Here is a 15,748-nt window from a genome sequence, read left to right on the forward strand (position 1 = left end):
ATTCTTTTATCCAAATATGGGTATAACACCCCCAACGCGTATTCTTTTTATAAAAAAAATAATATTTCACGCGTCATTACAGTGAAGCAAAAGAAAAAAAGAGGAATTTGATTTCTTTTACTTTCCCATATTTTACGAATCTGCCTAGTATATATTCAGGTGTGGAATAAAATCAAAGTATCATTGTTTTTCGCAAAAGTTTGATATTGATTGTCTCAGCTATCAGACCAACGTTGAGAATTTCGGGAATAACATCATCATGGGTATCAAAGGTCTCAATAGATTAATAGCAGACAATGTTCCATCAGCTATCAAGTCTGCCGAAATGAAAACATTTTTTGGCCGTAAAGTTGCAATTGATGCCTCTATGTGTCTTTATCAATATTTGATTGCTGTTCGTCAATCTGATGGGTCGCAATTGACGAACGAAGAAGGTCAAACCACTTCTCACTTATCAGGGTTCTTCTATCGTACAATCAGAATGGTCGAAAATGGATTGAAACCTATGTATGTTTTTGATGGTAAACCACCAGAATTGAAAGCCCACGAGTTGACTAAACGTACTGAACGTAAAAAGGCTGCTGAAGCAGAAATCGAAAAGATAAAAGAAACCGCTAGTGCTGAAGAGCTTTCGAAATTTCAAAGACGTACTGTCCGTGCTACGAGAGAGCAGAATGAGGAGGTGAAAGAATTGCTTAAACTAATGGGTATACCATATGTGGAGGCCCCATGTGAAGCCGAAGCTCAATGCGCAGAGTTGGCCAGTGCTGGGAAAGTGTATGCTGCCGCTTCTGAAGATATGGATACCTTATGTTATGGTCCACCATATCTACTTAGACATTTGACTTACGCAGAATCGAGAAAAATTCCTATAGATGAAGTTGCCGCTGGTACCGTTGTGGAAGGATTGGAGTTGACAAGGGAAAGTTTTATCGACTTGTGTATTCTATTAGGTTGTGATTATTGTGAAACTATCAAGGGAATTGGCCCAGTAAATGCTTTGAAATTGATTAAAGAGCATGGATCTATTGAGAAAATTCTACAAGTGATGGAGGAAAACCCAACCAAATATGCGAAAAACGTGGTTCCTGAAGGTTGGCTATACAAAGAGGCAAGACAATTATTTTTGAAGCCAGAAGTCATAGATGGCAGCACCATTGATTTGAAATGGAACCAGCCAGATCTAGAAGGACTAATAAAATTCATGTGCGAAAAGAATGGATTTAGTGAAGAGAGAATCAAGAATGGGGCAGCAAAGCTATCTAAGGGAGCGAAGAGCGGAGTTCAAGGAAGACTTGACAGTTTTTTTAAAGTTAAAGCTGGTTCGGCTACCAAAAGCCCCGCTGTGAAAAAGGCCGCAGCAAGTCTGAAGGTTACCAAGACGAAGGTAAAAACCAGCTTCAGAAAAGGTAAACGATAAACTATACAGTGTTTTCATTTTTTATTCGTACCAACCACCGGAAATGTTCATACCAGTGGCAAAAAATAATTCATACCGACCCCCGGTATTTTTCGTACCACCGCAGCGGGATTTATTCAGACCATCTAAGAAAAATAGTTCATACTATTGCACTTCAATTATTCATACCAACAGAATATAAAATTCATACTAAATGCATAAAATTCTTATGCTTTAATTAATATTTTATCTTTGATATTATTAAACATGTTATAGGGGACCCGCAAACCCAATAAAGCCCCTTTGCAATACTCATTTACCATTTCAAAGGCTCATAACCAAATTTTGGAGTGGTTCGTCCTTCCTTAAAATTTTAAATTTTCATCAATTTGTTTTTGAGCTTTGTTGTGTCTTTATGTAATTTTTTTTATAGTTTTTACTTTTTTTTTTCGTTTGTTTTCTGTATTTTGTTTTCTAATTTTTTTTTTCTTCATCTTTGGTATTTGTTTTCAAAAGAGCTGCTGTTGTAAACAGAGATCAATATGTCTAGAAGCATGTCTGCAGAATCCCTTGTAACTATCAAGGGAAATATTTTCTGTGGCTTCTTTCACCCTTGGAGTTAATTGCTCCTTCTTGCTCAAGTTTGATCTTTTGACTTTACTCTTACATACTGACCAGAATTCTTCTATAGCATTCAACCCTGGAGAATAAGGAGGTAAAAACACAAGTTCCAAGCCACTCAGTGCCACTAGTAACTGAAGATCACGTCGTTTATGAACGGCAGCATTATCAAGGATCAAATATTTCATACCTTTGAGCTCCTCGTTATTTTCTATTTGCTGGATCACTGACTTTACAAAACTGTAGAAGTGATTAGCTGTAGTACCTTTACTCACTTTGTCAATGGTCGTTTCTGAATCAAGTTTTCTCTTCTTATTGGATGTAGCCACTGGAGTTCTGACCTTTAATTCAATACAACCTTTGACAGAAATTGCCCCAATGAACGAAATATTAAGCCCTCTGGTTACGGGAACAGTAAGAACTGCTTTTTCACCTACAGCAGACCATCCATACTCACGCCGCATACTGATATTGAAACCTGCTTCGTCGATGAAAATACAGTTTTGACTAAAGTTGAGCTTGTCTTTATACTTCTCTGCCCACTCGAGTCTCTGTTTCTTCAATTCCTCCAGACTTCTTCTCAAAGCCCATTTAGAAATACGTTTGAGACTTAGCTTACAGACCTTGGTTACAAAGTTATAGATTGTTGTAGCCTTGGCTCTCACATTGGTGAAGGCTTTCTTGAGTCTCTCCAACATAAAATCGAGAGTCACTGTAGCATCCTCCTTTATCAATTTTTGAAGGAATTCCTTATGCTCACCAGTAAGAAGGGGCTTACGACCTCTTTTCTTTGTTGGCTCCGAGATACCATTTAATTCATTAACAAGTATTTTGTTCCAATTTCTTTTCCATGTGTAAGCAGTTTGCAAAGGTATATCTTCTAATTTTGCAGCCTTGTAAGCTGACACGCCTTCTTCCATGACCAATTGCCAAAATCTTTGTTTGACAGCTTGATTATAATACCGGTACGAACCTCTATATCTTCGTTCTTTCATTTCAATTTCCATCTCGGCATTTTCTTCTTCTTCGAAAATAGGATCAATTTCCATGATATCCAAGATACCTGGTTTTTCAAAATGCTTATAGTCACTGTAACTAAAGCAAGCTTCAACTGGTGCTATTTCAGACTCTAAAGTCATTTCACTGGGTTCAGCATAGAATCTATTACCTAGGCCATCAACATACCCATCAGTTAGTAGCTTGGCTTTCAAGTCCATACTTAGTTTTGATAGTAAAAGCTTATGCTTTTTTTTTGTAAGTAATCTGGTGATCATATAAAGACCGAATTGAATGTCAAAAGTGGGAATTCATCATCTTAAATGGAGAACAGCTCCTACCATACATTCGTTCCCATTTCTTGAAAACCGTAATCACGTGATATTATTGATATTATTATAGATATCCGGTTTTAAAGAAAGTAGCACAGAATTATGGAAAAAATGAGTATAATTTGATTAAACTGAGTAGCTTAGAGGCTTATAGAGCCAGTCACTTAAAAAAAGAAAGGAATTAATATGAATTTTAGATACTGTTGGTATGAATAATTAAAGTGCAATAGTATGAACTATTTTTCTTAGATGGTCTGAATAAATCCCGCTGCGGTGGTACGAAAAATACCGGGGGTCGGTATGAATTATTTTTTGCCACTGGTATGAACATTTCCGGTGGGTGGTACGAATAAAAAATGAAAACACTGTATGTTATCAATTTAGTTCTTTATGTATATTAGCTATTTTTCCTTATTTTAAAATTTCTTGATTGATTCGATTCTATGGCGTAGTTTCTCGTACCAGAGACCTTACGATTTCCTGTTGTCTTCATTATCACTGCTGTCATCTATATTCGAAACTATATAGATTAAAAAAGCACTATTGAAAAGTGATTTCTGGGTGATAGTAGACTGGACAATTCCAATATGACCTTTTGACGGTATCCCATACCCCAGCCTCTTGTTTTTCAACATTCATTTTTTTATCTTCCTTATCCGCATCAACATCAATAGATTCATATTTCACGTCTAGCCCATAATCAGCCAAATCTAAAGTGACAATACGGCAATAGACATCATAAACAATTTGACGATCCGCACCTAATCCATTGAAGAATGAAATGATTCCATGTGGTTTGAGCAAGCCAATCAAAAGATCAAAAAGTTGTGGGTACATGTCCGGATGATAGTGTTCACTGAAAGTATCGTAGTAGGCACCGTTGAAGAAAACGTCGCCTCCATCAAGAAGTTCACTCAATTGATCTTGCCATTTTCCAGCAAGAATCTTCACAGTTGGCTTATCATACCAGCCATCGGTTTCAATCTTTGCAAGAACATCTGGATGAGCCTCACAAATATAATGATTAATCTTGAGGTGTGGGTGTGTTTTAAGTAATGAAGCAATACGTTCTTGGATAAATGTATCAATGATCCCCATCCCAAACCCAATATTAAGGAGGTTTATTTCTTCATCAGAATCGGCAGAAAGCTCTTCTAGCGATATACCTTTGAAAAGGGTATCACATCCAACTTTCATAAGCTTAGTTTCCCAATTCATCATTACACCATCTTTGTTATCTGCGGTTATGAGAGCGTTATCGTTATATTCGAGCTTTGTATTAAGGTAGGTTGCTCTATCATCCACAGGGTCATTAGTGTGTTCAGCTGCTTCTTGACTTGATTGTTGGTCTTCTTCTTCTTCTTCTTCTTCTTCTTCTTCTTCTTCTTCAGGAATAGCCTCTTCAACCAAATCTGGGATCTCTTCATCATCATCGTCTTCATCTTCGTCCCCGCCCATAAGGAAATCCAATCCATTATCTTGTAGTTTTCTAAATAATAATTCACTTCTAACACCTGCTTCCACAATTTGGTCATATATTTGTAGATTAGTCAAAGCACGATCTACTAGTATACAACCAGGGGTCTTATCATTATGATCAACCAAGTTCCAAGCCAATCCTGACAATAACAAACTTTCAACCATTGAGCTCACCACCTGGAGTTCCTCCGCAGTGCTAGTTGAAGGTAAATTGTAACAAAGCAAATGAAGGAGTGTTGTATTCGCATCTAATTGAGCCGAACTGAATGAGTATTGTTTAGTAAATGGATCAATATCGATAGATTCTCTAGATAAAGAATCAAGTAAAAATTTCAATTTTTCTACAGGAATCACAGGAAGTTCCTCACTAGCAGTTGAAAACTTCTCATCAAGAAGGTCCTCAAGTGTAAAAGAAGGATCAATACCTTTCTGATTTAATAAAGCTTCAAGCTTTTCCGAATAATTAGCTGAATCTATTGGACGGATCGTAAAACGGCAGAGCTTCTGCAACTCTTCACCCACATTATCGACACTCATTGTGTTTGCTCTATTTTTTTTTTTTTTTTTTTTTTTTTACCCTGTATCACTACTACTAGAAATATCAGAGAATACAATAATACTGATACGTAACGCTTATTTAACGGCTGGTGACAGTTCGATGATGATCAATATTTGTTAGTGGAAGCTCATCACAATTTTTTTTGAAAGGGTAACCCGGATCATCATCATCGTCTGATTGTTTGTATGATATGCGGGTAATGGATAGTTTATAATTATTATGACATTTATTTAATAACTATAGCAATGTTGTCATAGGGTAGGTACCATAATTTCATTGGATACCATATACAATTGCTTTGTGAATGCTATTACTACCAAATATTTGCAAAAAGTTATTACCATCCAGATATTGTGCTCATGGACCAACGATAACAAAATACCACAAATTCTAAACCTGCGTGACACTGGAGCGGAAGCAAGGGATAGCGACGGTTTTGTACCGTTCAGAGTGTTTGTAGGACCATGCGATGTGGAACTGTGGCATAATTGGCTGATCCCGCTGGCCAGTGGCCTTGCTAGCGGCATGCCGTTGTTAGTGTGTGTCGCTGATTACCACACTTGGTTCGTGCATGTTAAGTACTGCCTCTTGGGTGTGGTTAGCGGCGCTGATCAGACAGTACCGGGTAATCTCTTAGATCTGCAGTCGGTGCCGTTTGGGCGAAATATACTTATAATTCCCAATTTGCCCAAAAAAAAAAGTCAAATCGTCGTACGGTACCTATGCCAGAGTATTGCTGTTGAATTCCAGCTAGCCCACCCATAACACAACGGACTACCATATGTATTACATCCAAGAATAATAACAAAAAAAAAAAACATCAATACTTAACCTTTACTCACATTCCGAGATCTCATATTATCCTATCAAAGAAGAGTTTAATCAAAGGGGTATATAATCAAGCTAATTAATCATGTCTACAGGAATTAAACCCACAAAACTTTCGACAGTAAATAATTCTGTCAGCTTTACAGATATAATCAAAGGCACTTTTGTGGTTGCTGTGTTTTACAGATTATTGAACTTTATCAAAAATATCAATCTTTATAGCGTATTCGCTTACAACGGAAAAATCGCAGAAGCTCCAAAGCCAAAAAAGAAACTCTCGAAGAAGAAAACCTCTAAACAAAATCAACAAAAGGCCTTGTTTCCAACTGCTATCAATGTTGACCAATCCTTAAAAGACTGCTCTTCCGTCACTCCTTGTTCAACTTCATTTGGTGCTTCTTTTGTTGCTGTGAAGTCCGAAGAAGGGGAAATTAATTGGAACTTGGCTGATGCTGACGAGACTCCAAATTCCCAGAATGGAGATTTCTTCAAGAAAGAAGACAAGGAAGGTAATGTCATGGAGTTGCCTGACTTCATGAACAATTCTGCTACCTGCTCTACTGCTTCTGATGCTTCTCCTATGTCGCATTATAATGAAAATGGAAGCACAGACAAACTCCAGACCATCCCAACTTATCATTTTCAAAATATCGGCAAAGATGCTAATGATAACAACCAATATAGAAATTCTTTAATCAGCTCCGATAATGATTCTTTGAACGAAATTGATTTAGATCAATTGGCCAGCTTTGCTAATTTTGGTGATTTTGGTATGAAACAAGAAAACGCTATTGCTGCTATGCCACAGCAATCTGATAACACTGCTCCTCAAGATTCCAATTTGAAGACCCCAACTTTGAACCTGCATCCTGAACAATCATCAGTCCCTGAAATTGCTACCCCTGAATTGAAACAACAATCCAAATCCGAATCAAACACCCCAAACAAGTTGGGTACCCCTCACTCCAGTGTATCTTCTTCTCCAGACATTGATGGTGTGGATTATACATTCTCTAAATCTATTTTAAGTGGTGTTGATGCATCTACCAAATTGCTTCATGAAGACGAGTTGGATGATGACACTTCTCTCGGTGATGAAGATTCTGATAAAGAAAAAGATGAATCTTCTTTTGCTTCTGGAGTGTCATCTTCAACTAAGAAGAACCCTGCAAAGTCTCATGCTTGTCCATTCTGCCCTGCTGAATTCAGAATCCGTGGCTATTTGACTCGTCATATAAAGAAACACGCAATCCAAAAGGCTTACTCTTGTCCATTTTTCAATGCAAATGTTGAACATAAGTGTCATCCAAATGGTGGTTTCTCCAGAAGAGATACTTACAAAACTCATTTGAAAGCTAGACACTTCAGATATCCCCCAGGTACCAGATCTCAAGATCGTTGCAATGTTGGTGGTAAGTGTGCTGTTTGTGGTGCTACATTTGAAAGCAATGAAAACTGGGTTGAAAATCATATTGAAAATGGTGCTTGTCCTGGCTTGCCAGCTGGTTATCAATGCAGATCTTCTGGCGGAAGAAGAAAGAAGAATAGCAAGAATAAGTACGGTATGATGAGCCACCATGGTTTGATTGACATGTCCCCATCCAGTGCCGGTGTTGGTATTCAAGGTAATGGTACTTGCTTTGACAATATGAATGCTTACCAATTTTATGAGCAACAGCAACAACAGCAACAGCAAATGCAACAATTACAACAAATGCAACAAATGCAACAATCCCAGTTATTCCCAAATGGTGATATTGTTCAAAGATCTATTTCCCCATTAGATGGATTATACCAACAACGTATCAATCAACAGCAATATGTGCCACAGCAACCACGCCACCATAGTAGCTCTAGCAATGGTTCAAAATTGCCACAACACATGTTTGAAATGCCAACTCCAGCTCAACAACAACAACAGGCTGCCGCGTTCCAACATGCCAAAGAGGCTGCTATGGCTGCTGCCCAAATGAACAACCAGCTTCAGCAAAAACAGTCTCCTCCGCAATTTGTGGTTGAAGATGAAGAATTCATTGCCTTGGCTGACGAATATGCAGCAAGCTATGATAACGCTTCTAACAATGTCAATGTTCCTGTTAATGCACAAAATGTATATTCTAATGAAGAGGAAAATCATTTTTCTTTAGATAACGAATTGCTTGATTTTGGGACTCAAAATTTTGATTTCAATCAAGCTAATCAATTCACTCAACAACAGCAACATCAACATCAACATCAACACCAACATCAACATCAACATCAACATCAACACGATCATCAAGCTCAAATTCAGAATGGTGGCCAAATGGGGTTCTATGATATGAATGGTAGTACTGCTTTTGCGATGTACCAACAAAGCAATTATTGAAACCCTTAAAAAGAGGCGATTTACTCTTACTTGTTCTATGAATTGTGTTATGTATGTATTATAGTGTTTACAATGTTGATGGTTGTTAGTAAACCAGGAGGATTTTGGGTTTTATTATATTGGTTGAACATCATTCATCTGGTGAAGTTTTTTTTTTCTCTTTTTCTATTTTTTTCTCCTCTTTTAGTTTGATTTTTGCTGGTACATTTTCTTTTCTGTCATTATTTTTTGGTTGGAATATTATTTTGGACTTGAGTATTATACATGTTTTTTTATTTATCTTTTGGCGTGGATGTACTTTTTCTTTTGTTTTTGAATCTCTAATGTTTTTTATCGTCATTTGGTTGCGTTTTATCTATTTATTCAATCATTCATATATAATATATAAACAATCTCGTTTTATTCCATGTTCTACGGTATGTTATGTGCTTTGAGATGATGATCTCTATTTTGTCTATATTAACGTTATTGGTATAGATGGGAAAAAATTGAAGGGTTTGTAAGGACATCCCAAATCTTTGTTCGAGTCTCTCGCTGATTTAGAGGCCCCATTTAATCTTATAATTGTCCCCAAAGTTAGGTATGGCGAGTTACCATAGGTTTGTTATTCAATTACCATGGGAAAGCTCATCACTACTATGTTATGGGCTAGTGTTACCAAAAAAAAAAAGAAAGAAAAAAAAAAGTAGCATTAATGCATAATAATGCACCAGCGAACAACCACCATTTAGAGACTTTTTGATATAAGAGATTACTAATTTACGGTCTTTTGTAAAGGTATGTGTAATGGGGGGAGAAATATCAGTAGATAAATCATAAGCAATTGCAATTGAATATTCTTAGAAACCGGAGATAGAACACGCCAGAACAATGAGGTATTTTAATTTCCGATGATCAAACAACACGGCGCAATTTGTCGGCGCACATTGCCGGAGACCAGAATAGAGTGTTTAAATATCGACAGACACAAGGCTAAGGCGTATTAGACAGGTAACGAATCAACGTTCGTGTAGAATTTTGTTAGGAGATCGGGTGTGCGGATGTCTCTTGCTGCTGCCGTATTTGTTTCATCTTATGTCTGGGTGTATGTAACAGCGTTAAACCACGTGAGTCATGGGATTACCCTTCTGAAATGACAAAACAAAAACAAAAACAAAAACAAGCAATTAAAAAATAACAACAACAACAACAAGCAGGGGGAGGGGAAGAAGACCTTTTTTTTGTCTTTTGAAATTACAGCAGAATTAAAACCGTGTTTGTGATACACACAACTGAGACCCGTCAATTTCTGAACTTCAAGCTAGTGGAACTTATTTAATTTTTTTATTCATTTGTGTGCCTATTTCATTTTCCCAGGTCGCTCGATACCCCTTCCTTCCCAAATAATAATAATAATTATTTCTGTTTAAAATTGCTGGCATCTTAGAACTCGCAAAAACCTTGAATTTTTTTTTTTTTTTTTTAGGCGTCTAACAATCATCATCATCATTATTGTCTAACGGTTATCCCTATCATTGAACAAAATAGTATTCTTGTCATTTCATTATTATCCATATCCAATCCAAACAAATATATCACAAGAATTATAAAGTTATCTATATACTTCATCAACTATGTCAAGCTTCCAATATATCAACAAGGAGAATGCAACCGCCAGCAGCAGGCCTCTTAAGGGAAAGTTTCCGAATATTAATAAGTCCACAAATCCTCAAGTGACAAAACAAAGCCTCAAGCCTCAAGATATAACCCAGAATAATAATGCGCTTACAGAAAGAGTTCCGTTGGGTGGTAAAGGAGTCATAAATAGTGGCACTGCCCCAAGTAATAAGAACAACGGAAAAGGATTCAAAAGAAGTCTCAAAAGAACTAATAGTTTACTTTTAGATGACAACGATTTGAAGAGAAAAATTCAGGTTCAGAAAGATACTAGTTTAATTGAAGAGTCGATACCAAATAATGAAGAAGTCACAAAGCCTCAAGCGCAATTGCCAATAAAGGAAGAATCCAGGGACCTTGGGCCTCTTAGAAGAAGAAAGCTCAAGTCAAAGTCTGAGGATGTTCTTGGCTCGCCAAACAAGAGACAAAAGTTAGATACAGAATCTGCTAGTGAACTAAGTGACAACGGCTACTCGGACTTAGAGCTCGAGTATGTCCCAGATTGTCCATCGCCTTTGCCATATGTTCCAGACAACGTCTTGCCTTTATCAGAGGAAGATATCAAATTTTTCCACACTAAAAACCGTATTCCTGAAAAACATGCCACTTTTAAAGAAATTGATTTTGGCTTGGCCAAGCTCTTACCTTTTGATGGGATTCCGGAAGTTGAATTAGAATTGGATATGAGTGATTTTGATGAAGAAGACAAAGATTATGATGAGTTATATAACGTTGACTCAATGGTCAAGAAGCAGCCGACGTTATTGGAAAATTGTGATGTGAAGTTAATTAGTCAAAAAATACCTGATTTACATTATGATTCTTGAAACTATTTTTTGCAAGGCTTCGCATTTCTTGTATCCATTATACACTGAAAAAATAGAAATATATTTATATAATACCTTACCTTCATTTTCTTCTTATTTGTTTTGTTTTTTCATTATCTTTCTTGTTTGCTCGCAATTTTATATTATACACTAATTCTAATAAAGTTTTAGATTTTCCCGATTCTTAGCCGCTCTCGTTCCACCTATTGTAGGTTTATTTTATAATCAAATTGGCTTCAGACCTTGAACTATTATCATTATAAGTTTTATTATTAAGCTTCTACCAGGGCTTGATTATTGCCAAACAGTTGCAATTTTTTCAACAATAAATTATAAGAGAAGGATCAACAAAAAAAAAGAAAGAGTTTACTTGTTGTTCAGGCACTCAGATACTCGTCAATTGATCTAAGAAATTCAGACTGCAACAAAATCATTCTGATTGAAAATTACAAAACTGTATTGATGGGTTCATTTACTGAATGTCTCTCCTTAGACATCATGAGTAGGACCGTAAAATTTTGCTGTGTATTCTTCTCAGTTGTAGTTGAACAGTAAATAACAGATTATATAATAGAAAATTCTATTTATAACTAGTAATGCAATAGTGGTTAAGTGCTAATATTTGAAGAAATACCATCGCTAAGGGTACGAACAACAACCGTGCTCGATTGAGAAAATTTTTGGAGCACCAATAGCAACCCTTGATCGGCAATGAATTTTTTAAACAAGTCGTCACCAATCAGACACACTACGGCCAAGAAATTTAGCACGAGTACCAAAATATCACTATGTTCTTCGTCGGTGTCTTTTTCATTTTTAGTGTAATCAGCCAAAGACGTCACAATCATCCCTATAAGCTCCTGGTTTTCGACACTGGCCATAATTCCCAAACATTCATTGGACATCGCCAAATTGTTAAGAAGTGAGATGATCGCCTTTTGTAATGTTTTTTCTTCTTTTGAATCGAGGGACAGAAAAGAAATCATCGGGACGATATTTGATAACACGCCACTCTTCAATAATCCCACACGGCACGCATCCTCGAACCTTGAAATATTTGCCAAAGTCCATAAAATATTAATATCGATCAATTTCCTCAAATTGATAGATTCTTCCGTATGATCTTTCATGGAATTAGCCATTGATTTCTGATTATTTTCAAACGCCTCACGAAGTAGTATGATGAAATTATTTGCGATCAATGTTTTAGAATGATTAATCCCCCCATTACTCAAGTTTCTAACGATTTTCAAAGCTTTTTCTGTCATCATAACTTCATTTGATGTTATAAGTTCGGCCAACAAGGGTAAGAAACCGGCAGCAATAATTTGTAATGATTTCCTTGGGTTCCCCAGAGATAGCGTCGACACAAGCCGCAATAATTGGTTCATAAGTCGACAATTGGTGTATGAAGGCATCTTAGAACCTTGAGAAAATCTATCAATCTTGCAACTGCCCACAATCTTTGATGCACTGGTCGGTAATTGTGGTAATCCGTTTTTTGCGTGGGTAGATAATGGGGTACTAACGGCTGATCTTGTACCAGAAAGCGTTCTGAGAATATTCAAGACCGGTGGCAAAACCCCATTCTCGAGTTGAATATCTCTTTGATGTTCGTCATTGATAGCAAGGTTGACAAGGACAGAAATCGCATGAAATTTGAATTCATTATTGTATTCGGTATCATTAAGCATGGATATCAATTTAATTTCCAATTCCAGACTAATGAATATTTCATCATTTTTTGCGGTTCGAGCCATGGTAAGATTATCAAGCAATGCCGTTGCGGTTCCTTTGGCGGCGATATTGTGTTGGAGTTCAGTTTCATTAGTCAATATCGAAGAAATAGACACGAACAAATCATATTTAGAGCAGAGAATCGCCTTTTGGTGCTCATTCCCACAAGCAATTTCCGCAAAAGTTTCTAGAACTACTGGCAACAATGTTACATTGCTAACTGAATTGAATGAGTACAAATAAAGTGACAAAATTTTGAGTAACCCAGAATTTAAGAACATCTGCTTGGTATAATCCGAAATACTAGCATATTCCTTGGCAGTAAGTATGGTGAGCTCAATGATTTTGGAAGAGGAATCATCTTTCTTGGTCAATATTGCAACAATATTCTTGAAAAATTCTAAGGCTTGTAATATGTCCAGCTGTTCAACAAGGTCCATGAGCTTCTCATTTTTCATTTTGAATAAACTGAAAAATATTATAATAATATTAATAATTGTCGGATAAAATTTTGGGTTATTTATACGGACAGATCTAATCACTATCAGCAATTTGGCAAGAATACCTTGACTTAACATTATTTCAAACCATTTAGTCAAATCTGTTTTCCTAGTGTCCTTAGCGCAAATATAGGAAATGATTCCCACGAGCTGACAATCAATTTCTGTACCATTGTTCTCTTTAACAAAAACTAAAACAATGCTTTCAATCATTTTGTCATCCAACAGTGAATAAAAGCTTTCTGAATAATCACCGTTACCAACATCATCAGAGCCTATTGCTCCCCCCGATAATTCTTTATCAAATTTGAACATTATTGTCATCAACTCACATGCAATGTATCTAGTTTTGAAACTATTGCTTTCATTGGCAAAATAAATTAGAGTTTGGAAAAGAGAAATTTTCTTCACCACAAATTCTTTTTGGACTGAGTCTTGCTTGCAGTTTATTAGTGAGGAATAAATAATTGTAAGAATATCAAATGGTTGGATGTGATGAGGTAAGCTTAAGAGATTATTGTTCTTGTCATTTTCAACCTCTTTATCTCTATTTTGGTCGCTTTCAGACGAGGAAATCTTTTCTGATTCGGTTTCTTTACATTGGTACATGTATCTTCTTCTTAGTACATCTGTGAGTCTTGAGACAATATCACAATCGATCAACATGCTTCTGTTGTATTCACGAATAGACTTACTCAAAACCAACAAGAATTTTATGAAAGTCCTTTGCAAAAGAGTGAGTTTATCATTCCAGGTGTCTGAGACCTGGGATTTTACCTCTTTATTTCTAAGTTTATTTCCAATATCAATATCTGAACGATTCTGATCTTTGTTTATTGTCTCGGTGGTATGTGGCTCCAAAAATAGTATCACGAACATAAACTTCAAAATCCCTTTCTCAAAAAATTGCGATCTGTGAATTTTGAATGGAAAAATGACATGATGACATATTTCTAGTACTGAGGTATAGGCATTTAACAAATCTTCGAAACTCGGAATATCTAAAACACTAAAATTATTCGTTTCGGTAAGATCTTCATCGAGATCTTTGAGTTTACTATGCACTTTATCGTTATCGATACCATCATTTGTCTTGACTAGTAACACTTCAACTTTTTCATCATTTTGAGACGCTGCCGTTATCTCGAGATTCCGGTCCTGTAAGGTCTCAACAGCTTTTGAAAGTTCCTTGAGAACGATTTCCACACCAGTCACAATATCATAACCTGCGACGACCTTCCTACCTTTTTCTTTCGATAAATTGGCGATAAGCCCAACAAGTTTGAGTTTTACTGATAATGCTTGAGGCGAACCTATAATAGTTATGGCTAAAGGTAAAATTTCAGAAGTATGACATGCAGCAGAGACCGAATGAGTAAATGATAGATTGTAGAGAACTGCAGCGGCAGCAATTCCCGCAGAATTGATATTATTATTTTGTTTGGCACCTTTGAAACTCGTTGCTGATTCATCATTTTGCGTTGTGATGCTCATAACAACCGCTGAAAGAACATTTCTGGCCTGATCAATCAATCCTGACTCTGCGATTCTGCAATTTTGTTCTCTTGTGCCTCGAGTAATATTCGCCATGACATACCAAGCACATACTTGAAGCTCTTCAACGTTCGTTCCATTTTTGGGATGTGTTTTTGTATTTATTTCACAATCTTGTTCACTGAGATAATTTAGCGTTGATTTTATTGCAATTATTTTTAATAAATGGCTTAGAAGTTGTATTTCGAGGAAATCAGTTATTAACTCCGAGGTTGTGGTGAATGTGATATTAATGAGAATTTGACAGGCTTTCTGTTGGACCCAGCTATTACCAATTGAAAGATAAGGCAATAATAATGTTAATGATTGGGTATTTTGAAGCTTTAAGGCTATTTTAGGACGATAAGAAAGGATCAATATGAATTGTAGCGCATATACTTGAGATTTTGTGATGACGATATCATCTGATTTGGATGTGTCAAGGGTCTGAAGAAGCGTTGGGAGAATCTGCAAAGGAATTTCGTTGTCATTATGGGATATGTTCTCTGACTGGCCAAGGATGTTTCGTAGTAAATCAAACGATAATTCTTTTACCTTTGAATCCTCTGATTTCAATAGTCCAGCCACTACCAGTGAAAGATTTTCCTTGAGAAATAGCTCTTTAAAAGTTGTTGGATTATTACGAAGTACCTCAATCAAAAACCCAAGGATCGACAGCTTCACTGTATTTGAATTAGAAGGTAAAAGCTCTACCAACAGCAAACATGCTTCTGAGATCTTGTGGCGTGTTTGGTCATCTTGCTCATCATAATAATTTAGCACTAACGCCTGGAGGCCATCCAAGTACGATTGTATGGTATCCTTAGACGGCATTTCAAAGACCTTTATTTGGTATAAGAAATATCAGTGTTAGTGCTCTCCACTATATGATATCGGGATATATTATATATAG

At 36.4% G+C, this 15,748-nt stretch overlaps 5 protein-coding genes across 5 annotated transcripts; 3 read left to right on the forward strand and 2 right to left on the reverse strand. All coding sequences in view use genetic code 12, as the record gives it.

Annotated features, from left to right (window-relative positions):
- Positions 1-259: 259 nt before the first annotated feature.
- RAD27 (multifunctional nuclease RAD27) lies at positions 260-1,420 on the forward strand (the record flags this gene model as incomplete). Its single annotated transcript, XM_064999417.1, has 1 exon — positions 260-1,420. One exon carries the CDS (start codon positions 260-262, stop codon positions 1,418-1,420), a length of 1,161 nt encoding a protein of 386 aa, XP_064855489.1.
- Positions 1,421-3,888: 2,468 nt separating this feature from the next.
- RMT2 (protein-arginine N5-methyltransferase) lies at positions 3,889-5,364 on the reverse strand (the record flags this gene model as incomplete). Its single annotated transcript, XM_064999418.1, has 1 exon — positions 3,889-5,364. The coding sequence occupies one exon, from the start codon at positions 5,362-5,364 to the stop codon at positions 3,889-3,891; it is 1,476 nt and encodes a 491-aa protein (XP_064855490.1).
- A 935-nt stretch (positions 5,365-6,299) lies between these two features.
- STP1 (Stp1p) lies at positions 6,300-8,582 on the forward strand (the record flags this gene model as incomplete). The annotated part of the gene is made up of 1 exon (XM_064999419.1): positions 6,300-8,582. The coding sequence occupies one exon, from the start codon at positions 6,300-6,302 to the stop codon at positions 8,580-8,582; it is 2,283 nt and encodes a 760-aa protein (XP_064855491.1).
- A 1,613-nt stretch (positions 8,583-10,195) lies between these two features.
- PDS1 (securin) lies at positions 10,196-11,065 on the forward strand (the record flags this gene model as incomplete). The annotated part of the gene is made up of 1 exon (XM_064999420.1): positions 10,196-11,065. One exon carries the CDS (start codon positions 10,196-10,198, stop codon positions 11,063-11,065), a length of 870 nt encoding a protein of 289 aa, XP_064855492.1.
- Positions 11,066-11,673: 608 nt separating this feature from the next.
- On the reverse strand, positions 11,674-15,669 carry DASC09_058370 (uncharacterized protein; the record flags this gene model as incomplete). Its single annotated transcript, XM_064999421.1, has 1 exon — positions 11,674-15,669. One exon carries the CDS (start codon positions 15,667-15,669, stop codon positions 11,674-11,676), a length of 3,996 nt encoding a protein of 1,331 aa, XP_064855493.1.
- Between the last annotated feature and the right edge of the window lie 79 nt (positions 15,670-15,748).

The sequence above is a fragment of the Saccharomycopsis crataegensis genome (genome assembly GCF_037102585.1).
Source record: "Saccharomycopsis crataegensis DNA, jcf7180000000098, whole genome shotgun sequence".
Taxonomy (NCBI): Eukaryota; Fungi; Ascomycota; class Saccharomycetes; order Ascoideales; family Saccharomycopsidaceae; genus Saccharomycopsis; species Saccharomycopsis crataegensis.